This window comes from Rhinichthys klamathensis, unplaced genomic scaffold (genome assembly GCF_029890125.1).
Source record: "Rhinichthys klamathensis goyatoka isolate OS25496 unplaced genomic scaffold, OSU_Roscu_1.1 h1tg000143l_1, whole genome shotgun sequence".
NCBI classification, from domain to species: domain Eukaryota; kingdom Metazoa; phylum Chordata; class Actinopteri; order Cypriniformes; family Leuciscidae; genus Rhinichthys; species Rhinichthys klamathensis.
The window spans coordinates 60,655-85,000 of NW_026606678.1; the positions used below are offsets into that span (position 1 = coordinate 60,655).

The window sequence follows — 24,346 nt, forward strand, 5'->3', positions numbered from 1 at the left end:
TATTTCTAAAGAAACACGACAATGTATAAAGGGCTCCATTACCTTCTATGTTACACTATGGCCCCGTAGAAACAGATTTAGTAAAAATAGGCTAACGATTGCGTCATAACCACTCGACTCTCTGTCGCGCTGTACAGAAGTTACCGTACAGACAGGAGGAGAAGCTCGCAGGCAATCGGGGGGACGTCCCGTCAAGGGAGAAGCCCATAGATAATGAGTCCATAAAAGCAACGGGATACTTACTCCTGCTCACTCACGCCAAAGAACTCTTTGCTCAAGTTCCCCGTCTCTGCAAGATTAACGTTGGCAGTTTTCACGCACAGCTACTAGAAGATTAACGTCTGTCAGACAGGTTGCTCACGTCATCAAGCTTAGTTTGAGTCGGTCTGAGTCTGCGCGTCAGGAACGGAAGTTCTCAAAAATCGCTAAAAGTGGGCTTCAACTGTCTCAACTGAGTTCCAATGAGATCGCTCTGTCCATTTCTTTTACTGTCTATGGTATTAGCCAACTAAAATCGATTGCAGTGATAGACAGTTCATGCAAGCACATTCGTCAAATTCAACTGCGCAAAGTTTTCATTCACATGTGCGCTTTCGCCACGCGCGCAGCACGCACACACATAGTTAGCCGACCAGAATGTAAACAGACACATAAACGCGATGTTTTGACACATGGAGCTTGCATAAATGCACGGATTTACTCTAAAGCTTATATCTGAGCATCTGTATCATGGATCGTCGACTACAGAAGAGATTTGAAGGTTTTTTTGCAGAAAATGACGAAGAGCAACAGGAAGTAATAGGATATTCATTATAAGTATCAGTTTATTGCAATTTATTTGGGTAAAAACCACGTTTGTAATTACAAATGTTCTAAAACATTTATGTTTTTCTTTTTATATATTTTATACATTAGTTGGAAAATGAACACTTCTGCAATGTCTATACATGTAGTGAGAAATCACTGTTTTTGCTATTAGAATTGTTCAAAATAAAGATAATTTTGGTAAAATGTTCAAATGTTGTGCTGAAATCGTTTTTTTCTTGTGTGGTTTGAAGGGCATAACAGTTCTGAATTGTTGTTGCAGACCTATAGTGTTTACTCCCTATGTAAAGTGTTTGGGTGCCAGGTGTCCATTTGGAGTCTCCAAATTGCATTTTGGAAAGGACGCCTATACTTTTCTTGAATAAAAGCTTACAGAAACTACATTTTTGGGAGTATCATCCTCAAATTTGAATCTAAACATGGTCAGACATTCAATTTTATCTTTATGGTGTTTTCAGGCCCTTAACATAAAAGTCTGATCATTTTTTCCCTAAGTGAAGTTAATTAAAAGAAATCGTGAGTCACATTCATGTAAATTTTACCTTGTTTTACTCTGTTCCTATGCTACTTTGAGTAATAATGACTCTTGGGTAACAAAGTTTCAAGTGTCTAGTTTAAAAAAAGATCAGAGTTATGAATGTGGACCATAGGGTTTAAGAGCTACAGACATTTGTATTTGGGTATGTCATTTTCAGAAAATTCTCAAAAAATGGGGCGCTGGTTAAGAGGTTAAATGTGTTTTTTTCTCAAATGTATTAAAGCATTTATTAAATATTTTAATGCAATTTAATGCATCGTATAAGAATAAAAGTATTATTTTCGCTTTCTTTTTTTAATCTTCCCACAATGTTTGAATTCTATCCCGATTTCCACAAAATGTAAAGGACCAAAAACTCTTTTCAACATGGATAATAATCAGAAATGAGCATCAAATCATCATATTTAGAGTGATTTCTGAATGTTTTCTGAATGCTGAAAATTCAGCTTTGATCACAGGAATAAATTACACTTTACTATATATTCACATAGAAAACAGCTGTTATAAATTCTAATAATATTTCATAATTTTTACTGTATTTTTGATCAAATAAATGCATCTTTGGTGAGACTCTTTCAAAAACATTAAAAAATACCAACCCCAAAACCAAGGTGTATAAATATGTATGTATATATATATGACTTCAAGCACATGAGACAATAAGCAATTAGTAAATAATACAATTAAAGGGGTGGTATAATGCCCTTTTCACAAGATGTAAAATATATCTCTGATGTCCCCAGAGCGTGTGTGTGAAGTTTTAGCTCAAAACACCCCACAGATATTTGTATATAACATGTTAAAATTGTCACTTTTTGTGTCTCGTTTTTGTGTCTGTCCCTTTAAATGCAAATGAGCTGCTGCTCCCGGCATAGGGGGCGGAGCTTCAAGAGCTCGTGTCCTTTTACCTCAAACACTGAAAATTTCAAAAACTTTTATCCTTTTATATTCAAACCAGAGTCAGAATGATGGAGAGACTCAAGAAGAAGTGACAACATGTAGAAGCAACAGGACATCTCTGAATGGTTAGTTGGTCAATTTATGAGCTTATGTGTAGTTATCTTCTAGTCATTGATTAGCATATTCTGTCTTGATAATCTATAAATCGTGTTCCGGGGGCGGGGTTTATGTAAATTTTAGGGTTAGTGATGTCACTAACCCGTGAGGAAGCTTGTGTAGTCCCTACCAGCCGTTTGTTGTAGTCCTTAAAAAGCGATTTCTTTAAAATAAAATCTCTTCCTTTGCTTTGAACTTTGAGCATTGTAACTTTGCAGATGTTGTTTACGCTCAAACAGCAACATTACACACTAACTAAAGCTAGAAAAGGGAAATCACAATCAACCACCCCTTTAAATGAATGATTAAATGAAATGACTTATTTGAGTAATTACTTGTGTGAGTTAAATGTGTGTGATGGTTCTGCACCTTTGCGGCACACAGACACGTCCAGCACGCCGTCGTCCAGGCACTTCTTGGGCGTGACGCAGAAGCCCTCGTTCTCCGGGTTGTTCTTCCCGCTGGCGAGCACGGCTCGAGGAGGAGTGAAGCGGTACGCTGGGATGCCCTTCACCTCCACCTCCTTCTCGAAGCGCATGTGGATCGACCTGCGCACCAGAGACACAACATCAGCCCTGTCATCTCCACATGATCAGATACGGCTCAACAATAGAGCACTTCCCCTGTGCTCCTCTGAGTATTCCCAGATCAAGGCCAGTTTATTTACACAGCACATGTCATACACTACGGCTATTCAAAGTGCTTTACAGAGAGCAATTAAAATAATCACAAAACAAAAGCAAGGAAAATTAAAACAGTTATAAAATACATTAAAAGAGATGTATGATACAGTTATAAAATTAACTAAAAGAGTAAAAAGATGATAAACTTCTCATCTGGTGTATAATATTTTTCACAACTCCCAGTTTTACTCTGAGATTTTCCCAGTGTGATTCCACTGTGTGTGTGTGGTGTGTCTATGGAGCTAAAAGAGTCTCAATGAAGATAAATGCACACACTACATTCACATATGCACACACAAAATTGAAAAAGCACAGAATATTCATAAATACACACACAATTCAGAAATGCACACAAAATGTACAAATGCACACAAGATTCAAAAATGTATTTCTGATGCACACACAAACATATCTTGATTTACAAACTGCTTGCGGTCTGTGAACTTCATTCACCACTTTTTTTAAACAGGGAATGATCTGCAACCAATCAGATATCTCCCTTGTTTAGCCAATCACAAGAACGCACCCCACGTGGGGGATTGTTCACTTATAAGCCAATCAGATGAACGCGTTCACACAGCGCTATACGCATAGAGACAGAGCGTATTAGGCCACGCCCCCACCGGGGGGGAAACCATCCAGCCGTCTCCATTGACTTTGCATTGCGAGAGGCTGCCTCCTCGTCATTTATGACTTAGAACAAAAAACAAAACAATGTCTAAAAGCTGCTGTGTGACAAGGTGTACAGCAAACAAGCTAAACAACCCAGAAATAATTTTTTATAAGCTGTCGACCCCAAAAAAAGGTTGTTTCAGTAGCGGAGTGGCAATCGGGAGAGTCGGGACTTTTTCCCGGTGGGCCGGTAGTGTTTCGAGGGCCGTCTGATAATAGTTATACATTGCAAGTTCTTAGCAACACCATCCGGCGCTGCTCAACCCGTACATAAATCCATCGATCCGCAGATTTTGTTTGAGTTCTTCGATGGTCTCGTGGTCGATCTTTTGCCAAGCGTGTCAGAGGTCACGGGTTCTAATCCACATCTGCCTTCTTGTGATTGGCTAAAACAAGGGAGATATCTGATTGGTTGCAGTTCATTCCCTGTTTAAAAAAAAGGCAGTCGAGCCAAGTCAGGCGAGTCTCAAAATTCACACACAAATGCCGTGAAGTTCACAGACCGCAAGCAGTTTATAAATCAAGATATATTTGTGTGTCCATCAGAAATACCTTTATGAATCCTGTGTGTGCATATGTGGATGTAGTGTGTGCATCTATCTTTATTGAGACTCTTTTAGCTCCATATGTTTCAGCGCGATAAGAAATCTGACCAGGAGTGTGTGTTCCCGTATAACGCTGTAACTCGCTGCTTCACTGTCACAGTGCGATGCATCGGTGAAGAAATCATCAAGCTCGTCACGACTGTTTCCCGAAATCATATTTGCGCAAATTGGTGAAATTGATGTCCCGCTGGTTAATGATGTCACACTAGAGCTCGTTCACACACACTAGAGCTCGTTCACACACACTAGAGCTCGTTCACACACACTAGAGCTCGTTCACACACACTAGAGCTCGTTCACACACACTAGAGCTCGTTCACACACACTAGAGCTCGTTCACACACACTAGAGCTCGTTCACACACACTAGAGCTCGTTCACACACACTAGAGCTCGTTCACACACACTAGAGCTCGTTCACACACACTAGAGCTCGTTCACACACACTAGAGCTCGTTCACACACACTAGAGCTCGTTCACACACACTAGAGCTCGTTCACACACACTAGAGCTCGTTCACACACACTAGAGCTCGTTCACACACACTAGAGCTCGTTCACACACACACTAGAGCTCGTTCACACACACTAGAGCTCGTTCACACACACTAGAGCTCGTTCACACACACTAGAGCTTGTTCACACACACTAGAGCTCGTTCACACACACTAGAGCTCGTTCACACACACTAGAGCTCGTTCACACACACTAGAGCTCGTTCACACACACTAGAGCTCGTTCACACACACTATAGCTCGTTCACACACACTAGAGCTCGTTCACACACACTAGAGCTTGTTCACACACACTAGAGCTCGTTCACACACACTAGAGCTTGTTCACACACACTAGAGCTCGTTCACACACACTTGAGCTCGTTCACACACACTAGAGCTCGTTCACACACACTAGAGCTCGTTCACACACACTAGAGCTCGTTCACACACACTAGAGCTCGTTCACACACACTAGAGCTCGTTCACACACACTAGAGCTCGTTCACACACACTAGAGCTCGTTCACACACACTAGAGCTCGTTCACACACACTAGAGCTCGTTCACACACACTAGAGCTCGTTCACACACACTAGAGCTTGTTCACACACACTAGAGCTCGTTCACACACACTAGAGCTCGTTCACACACACTAGAGCTCGATCACACACACTAGAGCTCGTTCACACACACTAGAGCTCACACACACTAGAGCTCGTTCACACACACACTAGAGCTCACACACACTAGCGCTCGTTCACACACACTAGAGCTCGTTCACACACACACTAGAGCTCACACACACTAGAGCTCGTTCACACACACTAGAGCTCGTTCACACACACTAGAGCTCGTTCACACACACTAGAGCTCGTTCACACACACTAGAGCTTGTTCACACACACTAGAGCTCGTTCACACACACTAGAGCTCGTTCACACACACTAGAGCTCGATCACACACACTAGAGCTCGTTCACACACACTAGAGCTCACACACACTAGAGCTCGTTCACACACACACTAGAGCTCACACACACTAGCGCTCGTTCACACACACTAGAGCTCGTTCACACACACACTAGAGCTCACACACACTAGAGCTCGTTCACACACACTAGAGCTCGTTCACACACACTAGAGCTCGTTCACACACACTAGAGCTCGTTCACACACACTAGAGCTCGATCACACACACTAGAGCTCGTTCACACACACTAGAGCTCACACACACTAGAGCTCGTTCACACACACTAGAGCTCACACACACTAGCGCTCATTCACACACACTAGAGCTCGTTCACACACACTAGAGCTCGTTCAAACACACTAGAGCTCGTTCACACACACTAGAGCTCGTTCACACACACTAGAGCTCGTTCACACACACTAGAGCTCGTTCACACACACTAGACAGGGTTCCCGCGGATCCTTAAAAAGTCTTAAAAAGTCTTAAATTAGATTTTTAAAATTTAAGGCCATAAAAAGTCTTATAAAGTCTTATTTTTACTTATGAAAGGTCTTAAATTTTAGATGACACTTTGACTTAGACATATCTAAAAGCTTTCCAAATTAAAACTATCTAATTAGCGTACGTATTTGTATTTATATATTATTCTATCTTTGTGGATTTGCTAGTTCACGTGACATTTCGCGTCACTCGCGAGTCGCGGCAGCATAACTGTCTCCTGCACGCGAGAGGAGAGAAGGAGAAGAAAGGTCGTAAATGTCAGTTCAGTTGTAAGTTCATTCTTTATGTGCGTATGGTGTGCGATGTGTATTGTCTATTATGATATTGTAATCATTGTTTTAACAATGTACGAGGCACTGCGAGCTGACATCGCATTTGTCTCGTGCTTTCACTGCGTGATGTGTGCAGTGTAACTGTTATGTCCCCAAATTAGTTTTTGTCTTATATTTATATCATATTATGTTCTTATATTAGAATATCACATCAGAAAGAGTGCCGTTTTCCCGTGCACGATTCCAAGTGTGATATTTATGTTGTACAACAGTAAAATTAACAATAAGTTAACATTGAGTTACTTTTTAGACACAATATTGTCAATATTGTTTGTTTTCCCTTTATTTCGCCGACTATCATTTTAAAATGAAACCGTAGCAGAGTCTCAATGCAACCGACAGCGATGATTTCTTGATTGAAATCCGCGTTTTGAACGAATCACTCGCTTCTTTCCCGAATGAATCAGCCGTTTGAACGAATCGGTTGAATGAATGACTCCCTCAACTCACTTACTCACAACAGTGATTTGCCGCTGCGGTTTCATATTTAAAGTACCCTTTAAATAAAATGTTAAAATTAGAAATCATTTCATATTTAAATATTGAATATTGATTTAAAAATATATATCTCATAGCTTTATTTATGCAGTTGTAAATGGAGTGTAAATATATTAATGCCACTTCTGATGCCGCTTCTGTCACCTCTGCACTGCAAAGATGGATTTTGATTGAATGATCTAATTTGACTGGTAACAGTGGTACTGTATGATTATTATATAATTAAGTATTATTGTATAATTACTGTATAATTTAATTTGAATGATAGTATTTGACATTAAAGGTGATGCATAACTCTGAATAAGTTTAGAAAAAATGTCCATATATAGGTGAAAATGCCCCTGAAAAAATCAATTTAAGGTGGCAAATATTGCCCCTTAATTAATATATGAATTTCTGTCACTGCTGTGAACTGACCACTGCATAGAATATGAAAAATATGAATATCTTCGTGAGTCAGCTGTCAACAACAGACCTAAACCAGCCATGGCACCAGCACAAAAACACAATCAGTAAAATATCATCTAATTATTATCAACAAAACGTTGAAAATATCAATATATATTTTTGTCAATACTGCACAGCCCTAATGTACGGTATTAATTTTGATTTCTTCAGGTCTTAAAAAGGTCTTAAAAAGCCTTAAATTTGACTTTCAAAAGTGTGCAGGAACCCTGCTAGAGCTCACACACACTAGAGCTCGTTCACACACACTAGAGCTCGTTCACACACACTAGAGCTCGTTCAAACACACTAGAGCTCGTTCACACACACTAGAGCTCGTTCACACACACTAGAGCTCACACACACTAGAGCTCGTTCACACACACTAGAGCTCGTTCAAACACACTAGAGCTCGTTCACACACACTAGAGCTCGTTCACACACACTAGAGCTCGTTCAAACACACTAGAGCTCGTTCACACACACTAGAGCTCGTTCACACACACTAGAGCTCACACACACTAGAGCTCGTTCACACACACTAGAGCTCGTTCACACACACTAAAGCTCGTTCACACACACTAGAGCTCGTTCACACACACTAGAGCTCGTTCACACACACTAGAGCTTGTTCACACACACTAGAGCTCGTTCACACACACTAGAGCTCGTTCACACACACTAGAGCTCGTTCACACACACTAGAGCTCGTTCACACACACTAGAGCTCGATCACACACACTAGAGCTCGTTCACACACACTAGAGCTCACACACACTAGAGCTCGTTCACACACACTAGAGCTCACACACACTAGCGCTCGTTCACACACACTAGAGCTTGTTCACACACACTAGAGCTCGTTCACACACACTAGAGCTCGTTCACACACACTAGAGCTCGTTCACACACACTAGAGCTCGTTCACACACACTAGAGCTCGTTCACACACACTAGAGCTCGATCACACACACTAGAGCTCGTTCACACACACTAGAGCTCACACACACTAGAGCTCGTTCACACACACTAGAGCTCACACACACTAGCGCTCGTTCACACACACTAGAGCTCGTTCACACACACTAGAGCTCGTTCAAACACACTAGAGCTCGTTCACACACACTAGAGCTCGTTCACACACACTAGAGCTCGTTCAAACACACTAGAGCTCGTTCACATACACTAGAGCTCACACACACTAGAGCTCGTTCACACACACTAGAGCTCGTTCACACACACTAGAGCTCACACACACTAGAGCTCGTTCACACACACTAGAGCTCGTTCACACACACTAGAGCTCGTTCACACACACTAGAGCTCACACACACTAGAGCTCACACACACTAGAGCTCGTTCACACACACTAGAGCTCGTTCACACACACTAGAGCTCGTTCACACACACTAGAGCTCGTTCACACACACTAGAGCTCACACACACTAGCGCTCGTTCACACACACTAGAGCTCGTTCACACACACTAGAGCTCACACACACTAGAGCTCGTTCACACACACTAGAGCTCACACACACTAGAGCTCGTTCACACACACTAGAGCTCACACACACTAGCGCTCGTTCACACACACTAGAGCTCACACACACTAGCGCTCGTTCACACACACTAGAGCTCACACACACTAGCGCTCGTTCACACACACTAGAGCTCACACACACTAGCGCTCGTTCACACACACTAGAGCTCACACACACTAGAGCTCGTTCACACACACTAGAGCTCGTTCACACACACTAGAGCTTGTTCACACACACTAGAGCTCGTTCACACACACTAGAGCTCGTTCACACACACTAGAGCTCGTTCAAACACACTAGAGCTCACACACACTAGAGCTCGTTCACACACACTAGAGCTCACACACACTAGCGCTCGTTCACACACACTAGAGCTCACACACACTAGCGCTCGTTCACACACACTAGAGCTCGTTCACACACACTAGCGCTCGTTCACACACACTAGAGCTCGCTCACACACACTAGAGCTCACACACACTAGAGCTCGTTCACACACACTAGAGCTCGCTCACACACACTAGAGCTCGTTCACACACACTAGAGCTCACACACACTAGCGCTCGCTCACACACACTAGAGCTCACACACACTAGAGCTCGTTCACACACACTAGAGCTCACACACACTAGCGCTCGTTCACACACACTAGAGCTCACACACACTAGAGCTCGTTCAAACACACTAGAGCTCGTTCAAACACACTAGAGCTCGTTCAAACACACTAGAGCTCGTTCACACACACTAGAGCTCGTTCACACACACTAGAGCTCGTTCAAACACACTAGAGCTCGTTCAAACACACTAGAGCTCGTTCAAACACACTAGAGCTCGTTCACACACACTAGAGCTCGTTCAAACACACTAGAGCTCGTTCACACACACTAGAGCTCACACACACTAGCGCTCGTTCACACACACTAGAGCTCACACACACTAGAGCTCGTTCACACACACTAGAGCTCGTTCACACACACTAGAGCTCACACACACTAGAGCTCACACACACTAGAGCTCGTTCACACACACTAGAGCTCGTTCACACACACTAGAGCTCGTTCAAACACACTAGAGCTCGTTCAAACACACTAGAGCTCGTTCAAACACACTAGAGCTCGTTCACACACACTAGAGCTCACACACACTAGCGCTCGTTCACACACACTAGAGCTCACACACACTAGAGCTCGTTCAAACACACTAGAGCTCGTTCAAACACACTAGAGCTCGTTCAAACACACTAGAGCTCGTTCACACACACTAGAGCTCGTTCACACACACTAGAGCTCGTTCACACACACTAGAGCTCGTTCACACACACTAGAGCTCGTTCACACACACTTGAGCTCACACACACTAGAGCTTGTTCACACACACTAGAGCTCGCTCAAACACACTAGAGCTCGTTCAAACACACTAGAGCTCGTTCACACACACTAGAGCTCGTTCACACACACTAGAGCTCACACACACTAGCGCTCGCTCACACACACTAGAGCTCACACACACTAGCGCTCGTTCACACACACTAGAGCTCACACACACTAGCGCTCGCTCACACACACTAGAGCTCGTTCACACACACTAGAGCTCACACACACTAGCGCTCGTTCACACACACTAGAGCTCGTTCACACACACTAGAGCTCACACACACTAGAGCTCGTTCACACACACTAGAGCTCGTTCACACACACTAGAGCTCGTTCAAACACACTAGAGCTCACACACACTAGCGCTCGCTCACACACACTAGCGCTCGTTCACACACACTAGAGCTCACACACACTAGAGCTCGCTCACACACACTAGAGCTCGTTCAAACACACTAGAGCTCACACACACTAGCGCTCGCTCACACACACTAGCGCTCGTTCACACACACTAGAGCTCACACACACTAGAGCTCGTTCACACACACTAGAGCTCGTTCACACACACTAGAGCTCACACACACTAGCGCTCGTTCACACACACTAGAGCTCGTTCACACACACTAGAGCTCACACACACTAGAGCTCGTTCACACACACTAGAGCTCGTTCACACACACACTAGAGCTCGTTCACACACACTAGAGCTCGTTCACACACACACTAGAGCTCGTTCACACACACTAGAGCTCGTTCACACACACTAGAGCTCGTTCACACACACTAGAGCTCGTTCACACACACACTAGAGCTCGTTCACACACACACTAGAGCTCGTTCACACACACTAGAGCTCGTTCACACACACACTAGAGCTCGTTCACACACACTAGAGCTCGTTCACACACACTAGAGCTCGTTCAAACACACTAGAGCTCGCTCACACACACTAGAGCTCGTTCACACACACTAGAGCTCGTTCACACACACTAGAGCTCGTTCACACACACTAGAGCTCACACACACTAGAGCTCGCTCACACACACTAGAGCTCGTTCACACACACTAGAGCTCGTTCACACACACCAGAGCTCGTTCACACACACTAGAGCTCGTTCACACACACTAGAGCTCGTTCAAACACACTAGAGCTCGCTCACACACACTAGAGCTCGTTCACACACACTAGAGCTCACACACACTAGAGCTCACACACACTAGAGCTCACACACACTAGAGCTCGTTCAAACACACTAGAACTCGTTCACACACACTAGAGCTCGTTCACACACACTAGAGCTCGTTCACACACACTAGAGCTCGTTCACACACACTAGAGCTCGTTCACACACACTAGAGCTCACACACACTAGAGCTCACACACACTAGAGCTCGCTCACACACACTAGAGCTCACACACACTAGAGCTCACACACACTAGAGCTCACACACACTAGAGCTCGCTCACACACACTAGAGCTCACACACACTAGAGCTCACACACACTAGAGCTCGCTCACACACACTAGAGCTCGTTCACACACACTAGAGCTCACACACACTAGAGCTCACACACACTAGAGCTCACACACACTAGAGCTCGTTCAAACACACTAGAACTCGTTCACACACACTAGAGCTCGTTCACACACACTAGAGCTCGTTCACACACACTAGAGCTCACACACACTAGAGCTCGCTCACACACACTAGAGCTCGTTCACACACACTAGAGCTCACACACACTAGAGCTCACACACACTAGAGCTCGTTCACACACACTAGAGCTCGTTCACACACACTAGAGCTCACACACACTAGAGCTCGTTCAAACACACTAGAACTCGTTCACACACACTAGAGCTCGTTCACACACACTAGAGCTCGTTCACACACACTAGAGCTCGTTCACACACACTAGAGCTCGCTCACACACACTAGAGCTCGCTCACACACACTAGAGCTCGTTCACACACACTAAAGCTCATTCACACACACTCGTTCACACACACTAGAGCTCGTTCACACACACTAGAGCTCACACACACTAGTGCTCGTTCACACACACTAGAGCTCACACACACACTAGAGCTCGTTCACACACACTAGAGCTCACACACACTAGTGCTCGTTCACACACACTAGAGCTCGTTCACACACACTAGAGCTCACACACACTAGTGCTCGTTCACACACACTAGAGCTCACACACACTAGCGCTCGTTCACACACAAGCGCTCGTTCACACACACTAGAGCTCGTTCACACACACTAGAGCTCACACACACTAGAGCTCGTTCACACACACTAGAGCTCACACACACTAGTGCTCGTTCACACACACTAGAGCTCACACACACTAGCGCTCGCTCACACACAAGCGCTCGTTCACACACACTAGAGCTCACACACACTAGAGCTCGTTCACACACACTAGAGCTCACACACACTAGCGCTCGCTCACACACAAGCGCTCGTTCACACACACTAGAGCTCACACACACTAGAGCTCGCTCACACACACTAGAGCTCGTTCATACACACTAGAGCTCACACACACTAGAGCTCGTTCACACACACTAGAGCTCGTTCACACACACTAGAGCTCGTTCACACACACTAGAGCTCGTTCACACACACTAGAGCTCACACACACTAGAGCTCGTTCACACACACTAGAGCTCGTTCACACACACTAGAGCTCGTTCACACACACTAGAGCTCGTTCACACACACTAGAGCTCGTTCACACACACTAGAGCTCGTTCACACACACTAGAGCTCGTTCACACACACTAGAGCTCGTTCACACACACTAGAGCTCACACACACACACTAGAGCTCGTTCACACACACTAGAGCTCGTTCACACACACTAGAGCTCGTTCACACACACTAGAGCTCGTTCACACACACTAGAGCTCGCTCACACACACTAGAGCTCGTTCACACACACTAGAGCTCGTTCACACACACTAGAGCTCGCTCACACACACTAGAGCTCGTTCACACACACTAGAGCTCGTTCACACACACTAGAGCTCGTTCACACACACTAGAGCTCGTTCACACACACTAGAGCTCGCTCACACACACTAGAGCTCGTTCACACACACTAGAGCTCGTTCACACACACTAGAGCTCGTTCACACACACTAGAGCTCACACACACTAGAGCTCGTTCACACACACTAGAGCTCGTTCACACACACTAGAGCTCGTTCACACACACTAGAGCTCACACACACTAGAGCTCGTTCACACACACTAGAGCTCGTTCAAACACACTAGAGCTCGCTCACACACACTAGAGCTCGTTCACACACACTAGAGCTCGTTCACACACACTAGAGCTCGTTCACACACACTAGAGCTCTAGAGCTCGTTCACACACACTAGAGCTCGTTCACACACACTAGAGCTCGTTCACACACACTAGAGCTCGTTCACACACACTAGAGCTCGTTCACACACACTAGAGCTCGTTCACACACACTAGAGCTCGTTCACACACACTAGAGCTCGTTCACACACACTAGAGCTCGTTCACACACACTAGAGCTCGTTCACACACACTAGAGCTCGTTCACACACACTAGAGCTCACACACACTAGAGCTCGTTCACACACACTAGAGCTCACACACACTAGAGCTCGTTCACACACACTAGAGCTCGTTCACACACACCAGAGCTCACACACACTAGAGCTCGTTCACACACACCAGAGCTCGTTCACACACACTAGAGCTCGTTCACACACACTAGAGCTCGTTCACACACACCAGAGCTCGTTCACACACACTAGAGCTCACACACACTAGAGCTCACACACACTAGAGCTCACACACACTAGAGCTCGTTCACACACACTAGAGCTCGTTCACACACACTAGAGCTCGTTCACACACACTAGAGCTCGTTCACACACACTAGAGCTCGTTCACACACACTAGAGCTCACACACACTAGAGCTCGTTCACACACACTAGAGCTCACACACACTAGAGCTCGTTCACACACACTAGAGCTCGTTCACACACACCAGAGCTCACACACACTAGAGCTCGTTCACACACACCAGAGCTCGTTCACACACACTAGAGCTCGTTCACACACACTAGAGCTCGTTCACACACACCAGAGCTCGTTCACACACACTAGAGCTCACACACACTAGAGCTCACACACACTAGAGCTCACACACACTAGAGCTCGTTCAAACACACCAGAGCTCGTTCACACACACTAGAGCTCGTTCACACACACTAGAGCTCGTTCACACACACCAGAGCTCGTTCACACACACTAGAGCTCACACACACTAGAGCTCACACACACTAGAGCTCGTTCACACATGCGCACTCTTCAGAAACGACACTTTAAATCTCTTGACAAACTAAAAGACGTAAAGGACACTTGTGTGTACTCTAAGTAAAAGACACAGGTTGCACTGAATGTCAGATTGCTTATTTGGCTGACCCTTGACCCCAGATAACCCCCAGTGTTTACTAAGAGTTCCTTTATAAGGAAGCATTAGGAAACAAACCGCGATCTCATTATGTGCTCATGGCAGAGCTGGGGAAATGAGTTTTCCTGACGGCCCGCCTGATTAAATGATGTACAAAGGTTACACACGCCGTTCAGGCGGACGCCTTTCCCTTTAAATCCAGGTGAGGAGTCAGTGGAAAAGCACAAGGACAGCTGTTCCCGCCAGCACAATAACGAACGAGCAACTGGGTTAAAAGTGGCTTGAAAACACGCCAGACTGGAGTCCGTACTCGCTAAAGCATGTGTGCGCGGCCGGTCACGCCAAGCCTGACGGAGGTCTCTCCGCGCCGAACAAAGATGGGGGGACCGGGTCAGAGATCCTGCTGGAAATAGACACGGGGTCAGCGGGACTCCAGGTGAAAGGTCAAGGCTGACACATTATATGGAGTCACTCGTCATCATCAGCTGACTCGCATTACTCTGAATTAATGGAAGATATATTTCAGTTAAATTTAATTATTAAGTCTTTGTATTTATGAAGTTGTTTTATTTAAAAAAATAAAAAATAAAAAATATTTAAAAGACAAATATTCAGAGTGGAAATTAAAATTGAACTGCATTACTTTAAATAAATTATAAAATAATGTTATAATATAATGCTAATACATTATTATCATCAAATTATTTTTCAAAACAAAAATGTTAAAGATAAAAGTAAAAAAAAATATTGATCTGAAATAAAACTGATCCACATTACTCTCACTTAAAATAAAATAAAAATGTTGAATAAGAGAGACAAATAATTGATAATAGGTTATATAAAATAATATATAATACATAAATGTTAAATAAATAAATTATAATGCATTATAAAGTTTATGTTACATTTTATAAAATTACTTTTAAACTCACAGAGGGGAAATTAAAAATAGAAAAGCATTTATTTAAATAAATTGAAAATAAAAGGAAAATATTGAATGAATAAATAACAGATTTTATTCAATTATATTATTATTACCATCTATACATTTTATGAAAAAAGTATTATTAAGTTATATTATTATCTACACATTTTATGAAAAAAAGTAAAGGAACAGGTAAAAAAAGATTTAAAAAACAAACTAAAATTAAATTAAAAATGGAAAAGCATTACTTTAAATAAATTGAAGAAAAAAACATGTAAATGTTAAATAAATAAATTATATATTATATATCATTGTAAATAAATAAATGATAATGCATTAAATGCATATCATTTACATGTGCAAATATGCATAAATAATTTCATTTTATGACATTATTTATTGTAAAAGTTAAATAAATGAGAAACACGCCAGAATAAATTAAAACTTTAAATAAATTAAAAATGAATTATTTAAAAAAGTAAAAGTAAGAAATAAGAAAAAAAGTTCATGTGTAAAGCTGTGAGCGCTGGAGCAATTCATTCTCTTGCTTAAAACTGCAATCATATTGTAAAATCCCAGCAGACGTATATTTCTGTAATGATGTTGCAGTGAATGAGAGTAAAGTTATATTCCCACATGGAGTCGGGTCAGGAATTCAGGAGGCTCGGACCTTTGCTTCAGTTTCATGAGATCTCTCATTATTGGAGGAGAGGTCGAGAGGAATAATGACACACATATTGTGTAATTTCCACATATTGTGTTATTAAAAGGGAGCATCAGACATTTGGCTGATTTTCAAACATATCTTGAGCTGTTCGTCCAGCAACACTTACAACTAAATCTTTACTTTGGCTTTTATTATGTACAAACCTATAATTATACAAACATATACTCAAGCTACATCAGCTTTATCCTATTTCATAAACTGCTAAACCTTCCTTAAAAAGACATCTCAGCAAAGACATTGTGATTAAGTGTCTGAAAATATTTAAATAATAATAATAATTATTATAATTATAATGATAATACTTAATATTTCTCTTGTAAAAACATTCCATAATAATAATATTTTACTTTATATTTCTCTTATAGAAATATCCCATACATAAATTTATTTTATTAATAATAATAATAATAATAATAATTTAATTTACTTAATATTTCTCTAGTAGAAATATTTAATTAATAACAATCATACTAATTAATAATAATAATAATAGTTTGATTTACCTCAAATATCTCTTATAGAAATATCCCATACATAATCCTAATTTAATTTATTTATTTTAATAATAATAATTTAATTTACTTAATATTTCTCTAGTAGAAATAATTAATTAATAATAATCATACTAATTAATAATAATAATAAGTTTGATTTACCTCAAATATCTCTTGTAGTAATATCCCATACATAATCCTAATTTATTTCAATTTTTTCTCATAGAAATATTCCATAAATAATAATAATAATTAATAATTTAATTTACTTAATATTTCTCTAGTAGAAATATTTAATTAATAATAATCATACTAATTAATAATAATAATAATAATAGTTTGATGTACCTCAAATATCTCTTATAGAAATATCCCATACATAATCCTAATTTATTTAATTTATTTTAATAATAATAATTTAATTTACTTAATATTTCTCTAGTAGAAATATTTAATTAATAATAATCATACTAATTAATAATAATAATAGTTTGATGTACCTCAAATATCTCTTGTAGTAATATCCCATACATATTCCTAATTTATTTCAAATTTTTCTCATAGAAATATTCCATAAATAACAATAATAATTAATAATTTAATTTACTTAATATTTCTCTAGTAGACATATTAATTAATAATAATCATAATAATAATAATAACAATAGTTTGATGTACCTCAAATATCTCTTATAGAAATATCCCGTACATAATCCTAATTTATTTAATTTATTTTAATAATACTAATAATTTAATTTAGTTACTTATTATTTCTCTAGTAGAAATATTTAATTAATAATAATCATACTAATTAATAATAATAGTTTGATTTACCTCAAATATCTCTTATAGAAATATCCCATACATAATCCTAATTTATTTCAAATTTTTCTCATAGAAATATTCCATAAATAATAATAATAATTAATTATTTAATTTACTTAATATTTTTTAGTAGAAATATTTAATTAATAATAATCATACTAATTAATAATAGCAATAATAGTTTGATTTACCTCAAATATCTCTTATAGAAATATCCCATACATAATCCTAATTTATTTAATTTATTTTAATAATAATAATAATAATAATTTAATTTACTTATTATTTCTCTAGTAGAAATATTTAATTAATAATAATCATACTAATTAATAATAATAATAATAATAATAGTTTGATGTACCTCAAATATCTCTTGTAGTAATATCCCATACATAATCCTAATTTATTTAATTTATTTTATTAATAATAATAATAATAATAATTTAATTTACTTATTATTTCTCTAGTAGAAATATTTAATTAATAATAATAATAATAATTAATAATAATAATAATAATAATAGTTTGATGTACCTCAAATATCTCTTGTAGTAATATCCCATACATAAGCAATAGCTGTTGGAGACCGTGTGTGATTGTAAATACGGCTCGGCACAGGCGGGTCTGGTAGAGAGGGGCGAGCGCTCACTGGAAACATGTGAGCAGTTTCTAGGAAGTTCTCCTGAAATGTCTTGACCAGATGCTCTCTCCGGCACATTACGGCATGTTCTGGAGGTCCGGATGGCTTGTGCTTTGACTCTAATAGACTCTAATAACCGCACGCATGTGATGTGCTGCCAACAACTGTCCAGCATAGAGAACAATCACACACACACTTCACAACAACAACATCATCATCATCATCATCATCATCATCATCATCATCCTGCTCTGAGGCTCATGCTTTAAACAAATTAAATAAGATCGACGCGAACGCTCACAGATCAGATGAACTAATGCCATAAAGCGCTGATTTATCGGGAACACTTTACAATAAGGTTCATTAGTTAATGTATTTACTAACATGAACTAACAATGCATTTGTTACTGTATTTATTAATCGTTGTTAATGTTAGTTGATAAAATACAGATGTTCATTGTTTGTTCATGTTAGTGTACAGTGCATTGGCTGATGTTAACAAGCACAGCCTTTGATTTTGATAACGTATTAGTAAATGTTGAAATTAATATTAACCGAGATTGATAAATGCTGTAGAAGTATTGTTCATTCTTAGTTCATGTTAACCAGTGTTGGGAACGTTACTTTAAAAAAGTAATTAGTTATAGTTACTCACTACTTGTTCCAAAAAGTAACTGAGTTAGTAACTGAATTACTCTATAATAAAAGTAACTCGTTACCAGGGAAAGTAACTATTTGCGTTACTGTTAAAAAAAAAGTTGCTATACGTCAAAGAATTTGGATTTTTTTTTAGCAGTTTTCACAAGTGAGTTGAAATGAGTAGAACAGACAGGTGTTTGTACGTAACTTTCGATATTTATTGCACGTCGGCAAGAGGTTTATCCTGCACCTCAAGTATTATCTTTGTAAGAAAGGTAAACAGTTACACCATATAAAGTGCATTTAACTCTAGCGAATTAAATCAAACTCTCTCAACCTGAGACAACTGGTCAAGTTAACAACCTGTACTTCCAAGTGTTTTGTTCACAACAAAAGTAAACTTTTAAACTACAAATTCTTAATTAAATAAATCAAACTCCCAATGTCAGACAACTGGTCTGGTGGACATTCTGTACTTCAAGTATTTTCCTCAAAAGTAAACAGTTAAATAATATAAAGTGTGTTTGCAGTAACTGTAGCAAATTAAATAAATCAAACAAACTCTAACAACCTGAGATAAATAGTCTGGAAGACATAGGCTGCTGTATTTCTTTGTCTTCATTAAAAAAGTAAACAGTTTAACAAGATGGAGTGCTTTTAAAGATTGAACTTTAGCCCCTAGATATAGCTGGATCTATATGTCTAGATCAAGCAGGGACACGTTTGTGTGCATTTTATTTTGTGATTTCACCGGAATGATTAGAGAGTCTCCGCAACGGCGATAGATTGAAGCGCGCGTCCGAGTGAAGACTGCGCACGCCGCGAGCCACAAGAGAACAACTGTATCCATCACACTGACCGCAGCAGCACGAGCGCTCAGCTGGATCTCAAAAACAACAGATTTAAGCGCTAGATCTCTTATTTAAAGGGATAGTTCACCCAAAAATGAAAATTCTGTCAGTATTTACTCTCCCTCATGCTGTTCCAACCCCGTAAGACCTTCGTTCATCTTCGGGACACGAATTAAGATATTTGTGATTAAATCTGAGAGCTGGATCACTCCTCCATAGGCTTCTATTGTAATTGAAACTTGCCGGCCCAGAAAAGTTATGAAAGACATCGTTAAAATAGTCAGAGTGACTACAGCGGCTCAACCTTAAGTTTATCAAGCGACGAGAATACTTTTTGTGCGCAAAAAACAAACAAAAATAACGACTTTATTCAACTATTCATTTCCTTCTCTGTGGGCCTGGAGTGAGTTCACTAGTGTAACAGCGCAGCGCTTCTGTGTACGTCACACGCAGGCTCACTATTGGCCGACGCTGGTCATGTGTGTGTGATGCGTGTGACGTACAACAACAGAAGCGCTGCGCTGTTACACTAGAGAACTCACTCGAGGCCCACAGAGAAGGAAATGAATAGTTGAAATAAAGTTGTTATTTTTGTTTGTTTTTGCGCACAAAAAGTATTCTCGTCGCTTGATAAACTTAAGGTTGAGCCGCTGTAGTCACTCTGACTATTTTAACAATGTCTTTAATAACTTTTCTGGGCCGGCAAGTTTCAATTACAATAGAAGTCTATGGAGGAGTGATCCAGCTCTCAGATTTCATCAAAAATATCTTCATTTATGTCCCGAAGATGAACGAAGGTCTTACGGGGTTGAACAACATGAGGGAGAGTAATTACTGACAGAGTTTTCATTTTTGGGTGAACTAACCCTTTAATAGCGAACTAAATGAATGCTCTGCTAGTTAACTGGATATGTTTTATTTATTTGTATTAGGTATCCGTTCTATGACATTAGTATATTTTTTACTAACCGTATATTTACGTATATTGCGTCGTTGTACCCAGCACTTCTGAAAGTGCCCTTCCGAATGCGTCTCTGTCCCGTCACATTTCAAACCAAACTGACGCCCATGAATCAACGCATAGTAACGCATCGCATTTAACGTCCAGTAACGTTAACGGCGTTGTAACGACGGAAAAAGTAATTAGTTAGATTACCCCGTTACTGAAAAAATAACGTCGTTACCTAACGCCGTTCTTTTAAACGGCGTAATTCCAAACACTGATGTTAACTACGGTAGTTAACCATTCGGTTACGGACATTCTTCAAAATATCTTCCTTTGCGTTCAGCAGAAGGAGGAAACTCATACAGGTTTGGAACAACAGGTGGTCATGTGTGTGAGTGTGTGTGTGAGTGTATGAGTGTGTGTGGGTTTGATCATGTGACCTGCAGAGGTCAGGTGTGAGTGTGTGTGAGTGTGATCATGTGACCTGCAGAGGTCAGGTGTGAGTGTGTGTGAGTGTGATCATGTGACCTGCAGAGGTCAGGTGTGAGTGTGTGTGAGTGTGATCATGTGACCTGCAGAGGTCAGGTGTGAGTGTGTGTGAGTGTGATCATGTGACCTGCAGAGGTCAGGTGTGAGTGTGTGTGAGTGTGTGATCATGTGACCTGCAGAGGTCAGGTGTGAGTGTGTGTGGGTGTGATCATGTGACCTGCAGAGGTCAGGTGTGAGTGTGTGTGAGTGTGATCATGTGACCTGCAGAGGTCAGGTGTGAGTGTGTGTGAGTGTGATCATGTGACCTGCAGAGGTCAGGTGTGAGTGTGTGTGAGTGTGATCATGTGACCTGCAGAGGTCAGGTGTGAGTGTGTGTGAGTGTGTGATCATGTGACCTGCAGAGGTCAGGTGTGAGTGTGTGTGGGTGTGATCATGTGACCTGCAGAGGTCAGGTGTGAGTGTGTGTGGGTGTGATCATGTGACCTGCAGAGGTCAGGTGTGAGTGTGTGTGAGTGTGATCATGTGACCTGCAGAGGTCAGGTGTGAGTGTGTGTGAGTGTGTGATCATGTGACCTGCAGAGGTCAGGTGTGAGTGTGTGTGAGTGTGATCATGTGACCTGCAGAGGTCAGGTGTGAGTGTGTGTGGGTGTGATCATGTGACCTGCAGAGGTCAGGTGTGAGTGTGTGTGAGTGTGATCATGTGACCTGCAGAGGTCAGGTGTGAGTGTGTGTGAGTGTGTGATCATGTGACCTGCAGAGGTCAGGTGTGAGTGTGTGTGGGTGTGATCATGTGACCTGCAGAGGTCAGGTGTGAGTGTGTGTGAGTGTGATCATGTGACCTGCAGAGGTCGGGGGTGAGTGTGTGTGAGTGTGATCATGTGACCTGCAGAGGTCAGGTGTGAGTGTGTGTGAGTGTGATCATGTGACCTGCAGAGGTCAGGTGTGAGTGTGTGTGAGTGTGATCATGTGACCTGCAGAGGTCAGGTGTGAGTGTGTGTGAGTGAGATCATGTGACCTGCAGAGGTCAGGTGTGAGTGTGTGTGAGTGAGATCATGTGACCTGCAGAGGTCGGGGGTGAGTGTGTGTGAGTGAGATCATGTGACCTGCAGAGGTCAGGTGTGAGTGTGTGTGAGTGAGATCATGTGACCTGCAGAGGTCAGGTGTGAGTGTGTGTGAGTGTGATCATGTGACCTGCAGAGGTCAGGTGTGAGTGTGTGTGAGTGTGTGATCATGTGACCTGCAGAGGTCAGGTGTGAGTGTGTGTGAGTGTGATCATGTGACCTGCAGAGGTCAGGTGTGAGTGTGTGTGAGTGAGATCATGTGACCTGCAGAGGTCAGGTGTGAGTGTGTGTGAGTGTGATCATGTGACCTGCAGAGGTCAGGTGTGAGTGTGTGTGAGTGAGATCATGTGACCTGCAGAGGTCAGGTGTGAGTGTGTGTGAGTGAGATCATGTGACCTGCAGAGGTCAGGTGTGAGTGTGTGTGAGTGAGATCATGTGACCTGCAGAGGTCAGGTGTGAGTGTGTGTGAGTGAGATCATGTGACCTGCAGAGGTCAGGTGTGAGTGTGTGTGAGTGAGATCATGTGACCTGCAGAGGTCAGGTGTGAGTGTGTGTGAGTGAGATCATGTGACCTGCAGAGGTCGGGGGTGAGTGTGTGTGAGTGAGATCATGTGACCTGCAGAGGTCAGGTGTGAGTGTGTGTGAGTGAGATCATGTGACCTGCAGAGGTCAGGTGTGAGTGTGTGTGAGTGTGATCATGTGACCTGCAGAGGTCTGAGGCTTGTTCGACTTCATGCAGCTCTGCGCAGACCGATCGGCGGCTGACTTGAAACAGTGCATGCCGGTTAGAAATTTTGTCCGACTTGATGCAGCGCCGACGCCACATGACTGTGACGTATGCCATCGAAGTACCGCGAGAGTGTTTCGAGAGTAGCCGGAGGACTCAGCCAGCGCAGTTTCTCAAGAGCAGCTGCACGAGCTCTGATGACGACACAGCTGTTCCACGATTCGCCGGATTCACCGCATGACAACGATCACGTGCGTTTCGTGTTTATTCTCACACCTTGTTCTACTAAAGCTCACAAATCCGTTTTGTATAACAGTAAACAGTCTTTTCATGTAGTCGCGATGTTATAGTCATGTTTATCAGTATAAAACTGATTAAAAAACGTTCACTCCACTAGATTGATATAGGCTTATTTTGAACTTTATTCTTGTTCAAACAGATGCTGTATGAAGCATTAAAGTATTGAATGAAAATGTGTCTGACATATCTGTGTATTTGGCAAATATTGCATTTATTTCACTTCGGCTGTGGTAAAGTATGCAAACACCACGTGAGCGGTCACTACGGGAACCAGAATGTGTCCGACTTCACGTCTCCGTTTGCAGCTCCTCCCCGCCTGCACGCGGCTACTCTCGCCGATCGGTTACATCCAGCCGCAGCCGATGTCGAACACACCTCTGGTGTGAGTGTGTGTGAGTGAGATCATGTGACCTGCAGAGGTCAGGTGTGAGTGTGTGTGAGTGTGTGATCATGTGACCTGCAGAGGTCAGGTGTGAGTGTGTGTGAGTGTGTGATCATGTGACCTGCAGAGGTCTGGTGTGAGTGTGTGTGAGTGAGATCATGTGACCTGCAGAGGTCAGGGGTGAGTGTGTGTGAGTGAGATCATGTGACCTGCAGAGGTCAGGTGTGAGTGTGTGTGAGTGAGATCATGTGACCTGCAGAGGTCAGGTGTGAGTGTGTGTGAGTGAGATCATGTGACCTGCAGAGGTCGGGGGTGAGTGTGTGTGAGTGTGATCATGT

The 24,346-nt window shown here is 41.8% G+C and overlaps 1 protein-coding gene across 2 annotated transcripts in view; it reads right to left on the bottom strand.

Moving 5' to 3' along the window:
* scarb2b (scavenger receptor class B, member 2b) overlaps window positions 1-24,346 on the bottom strand; it is a 70,815-nt gene that overhangs the window by 13,604 nt on the left and 32,865 nt on the right. For both annotated transcript variants that reach the window (XM_056257761.1, XM_056257762.1), the window contains exon 7: window positions 2,789-2,967. In XM_056257761.1, the coding sequence (XP_056113736.1) occupies window positions 2,789-2,967 (179 nt within the window). The remainder of the gene's footprint in view (window positions 1-2,788; window positions 2,968-24,346) is intronic.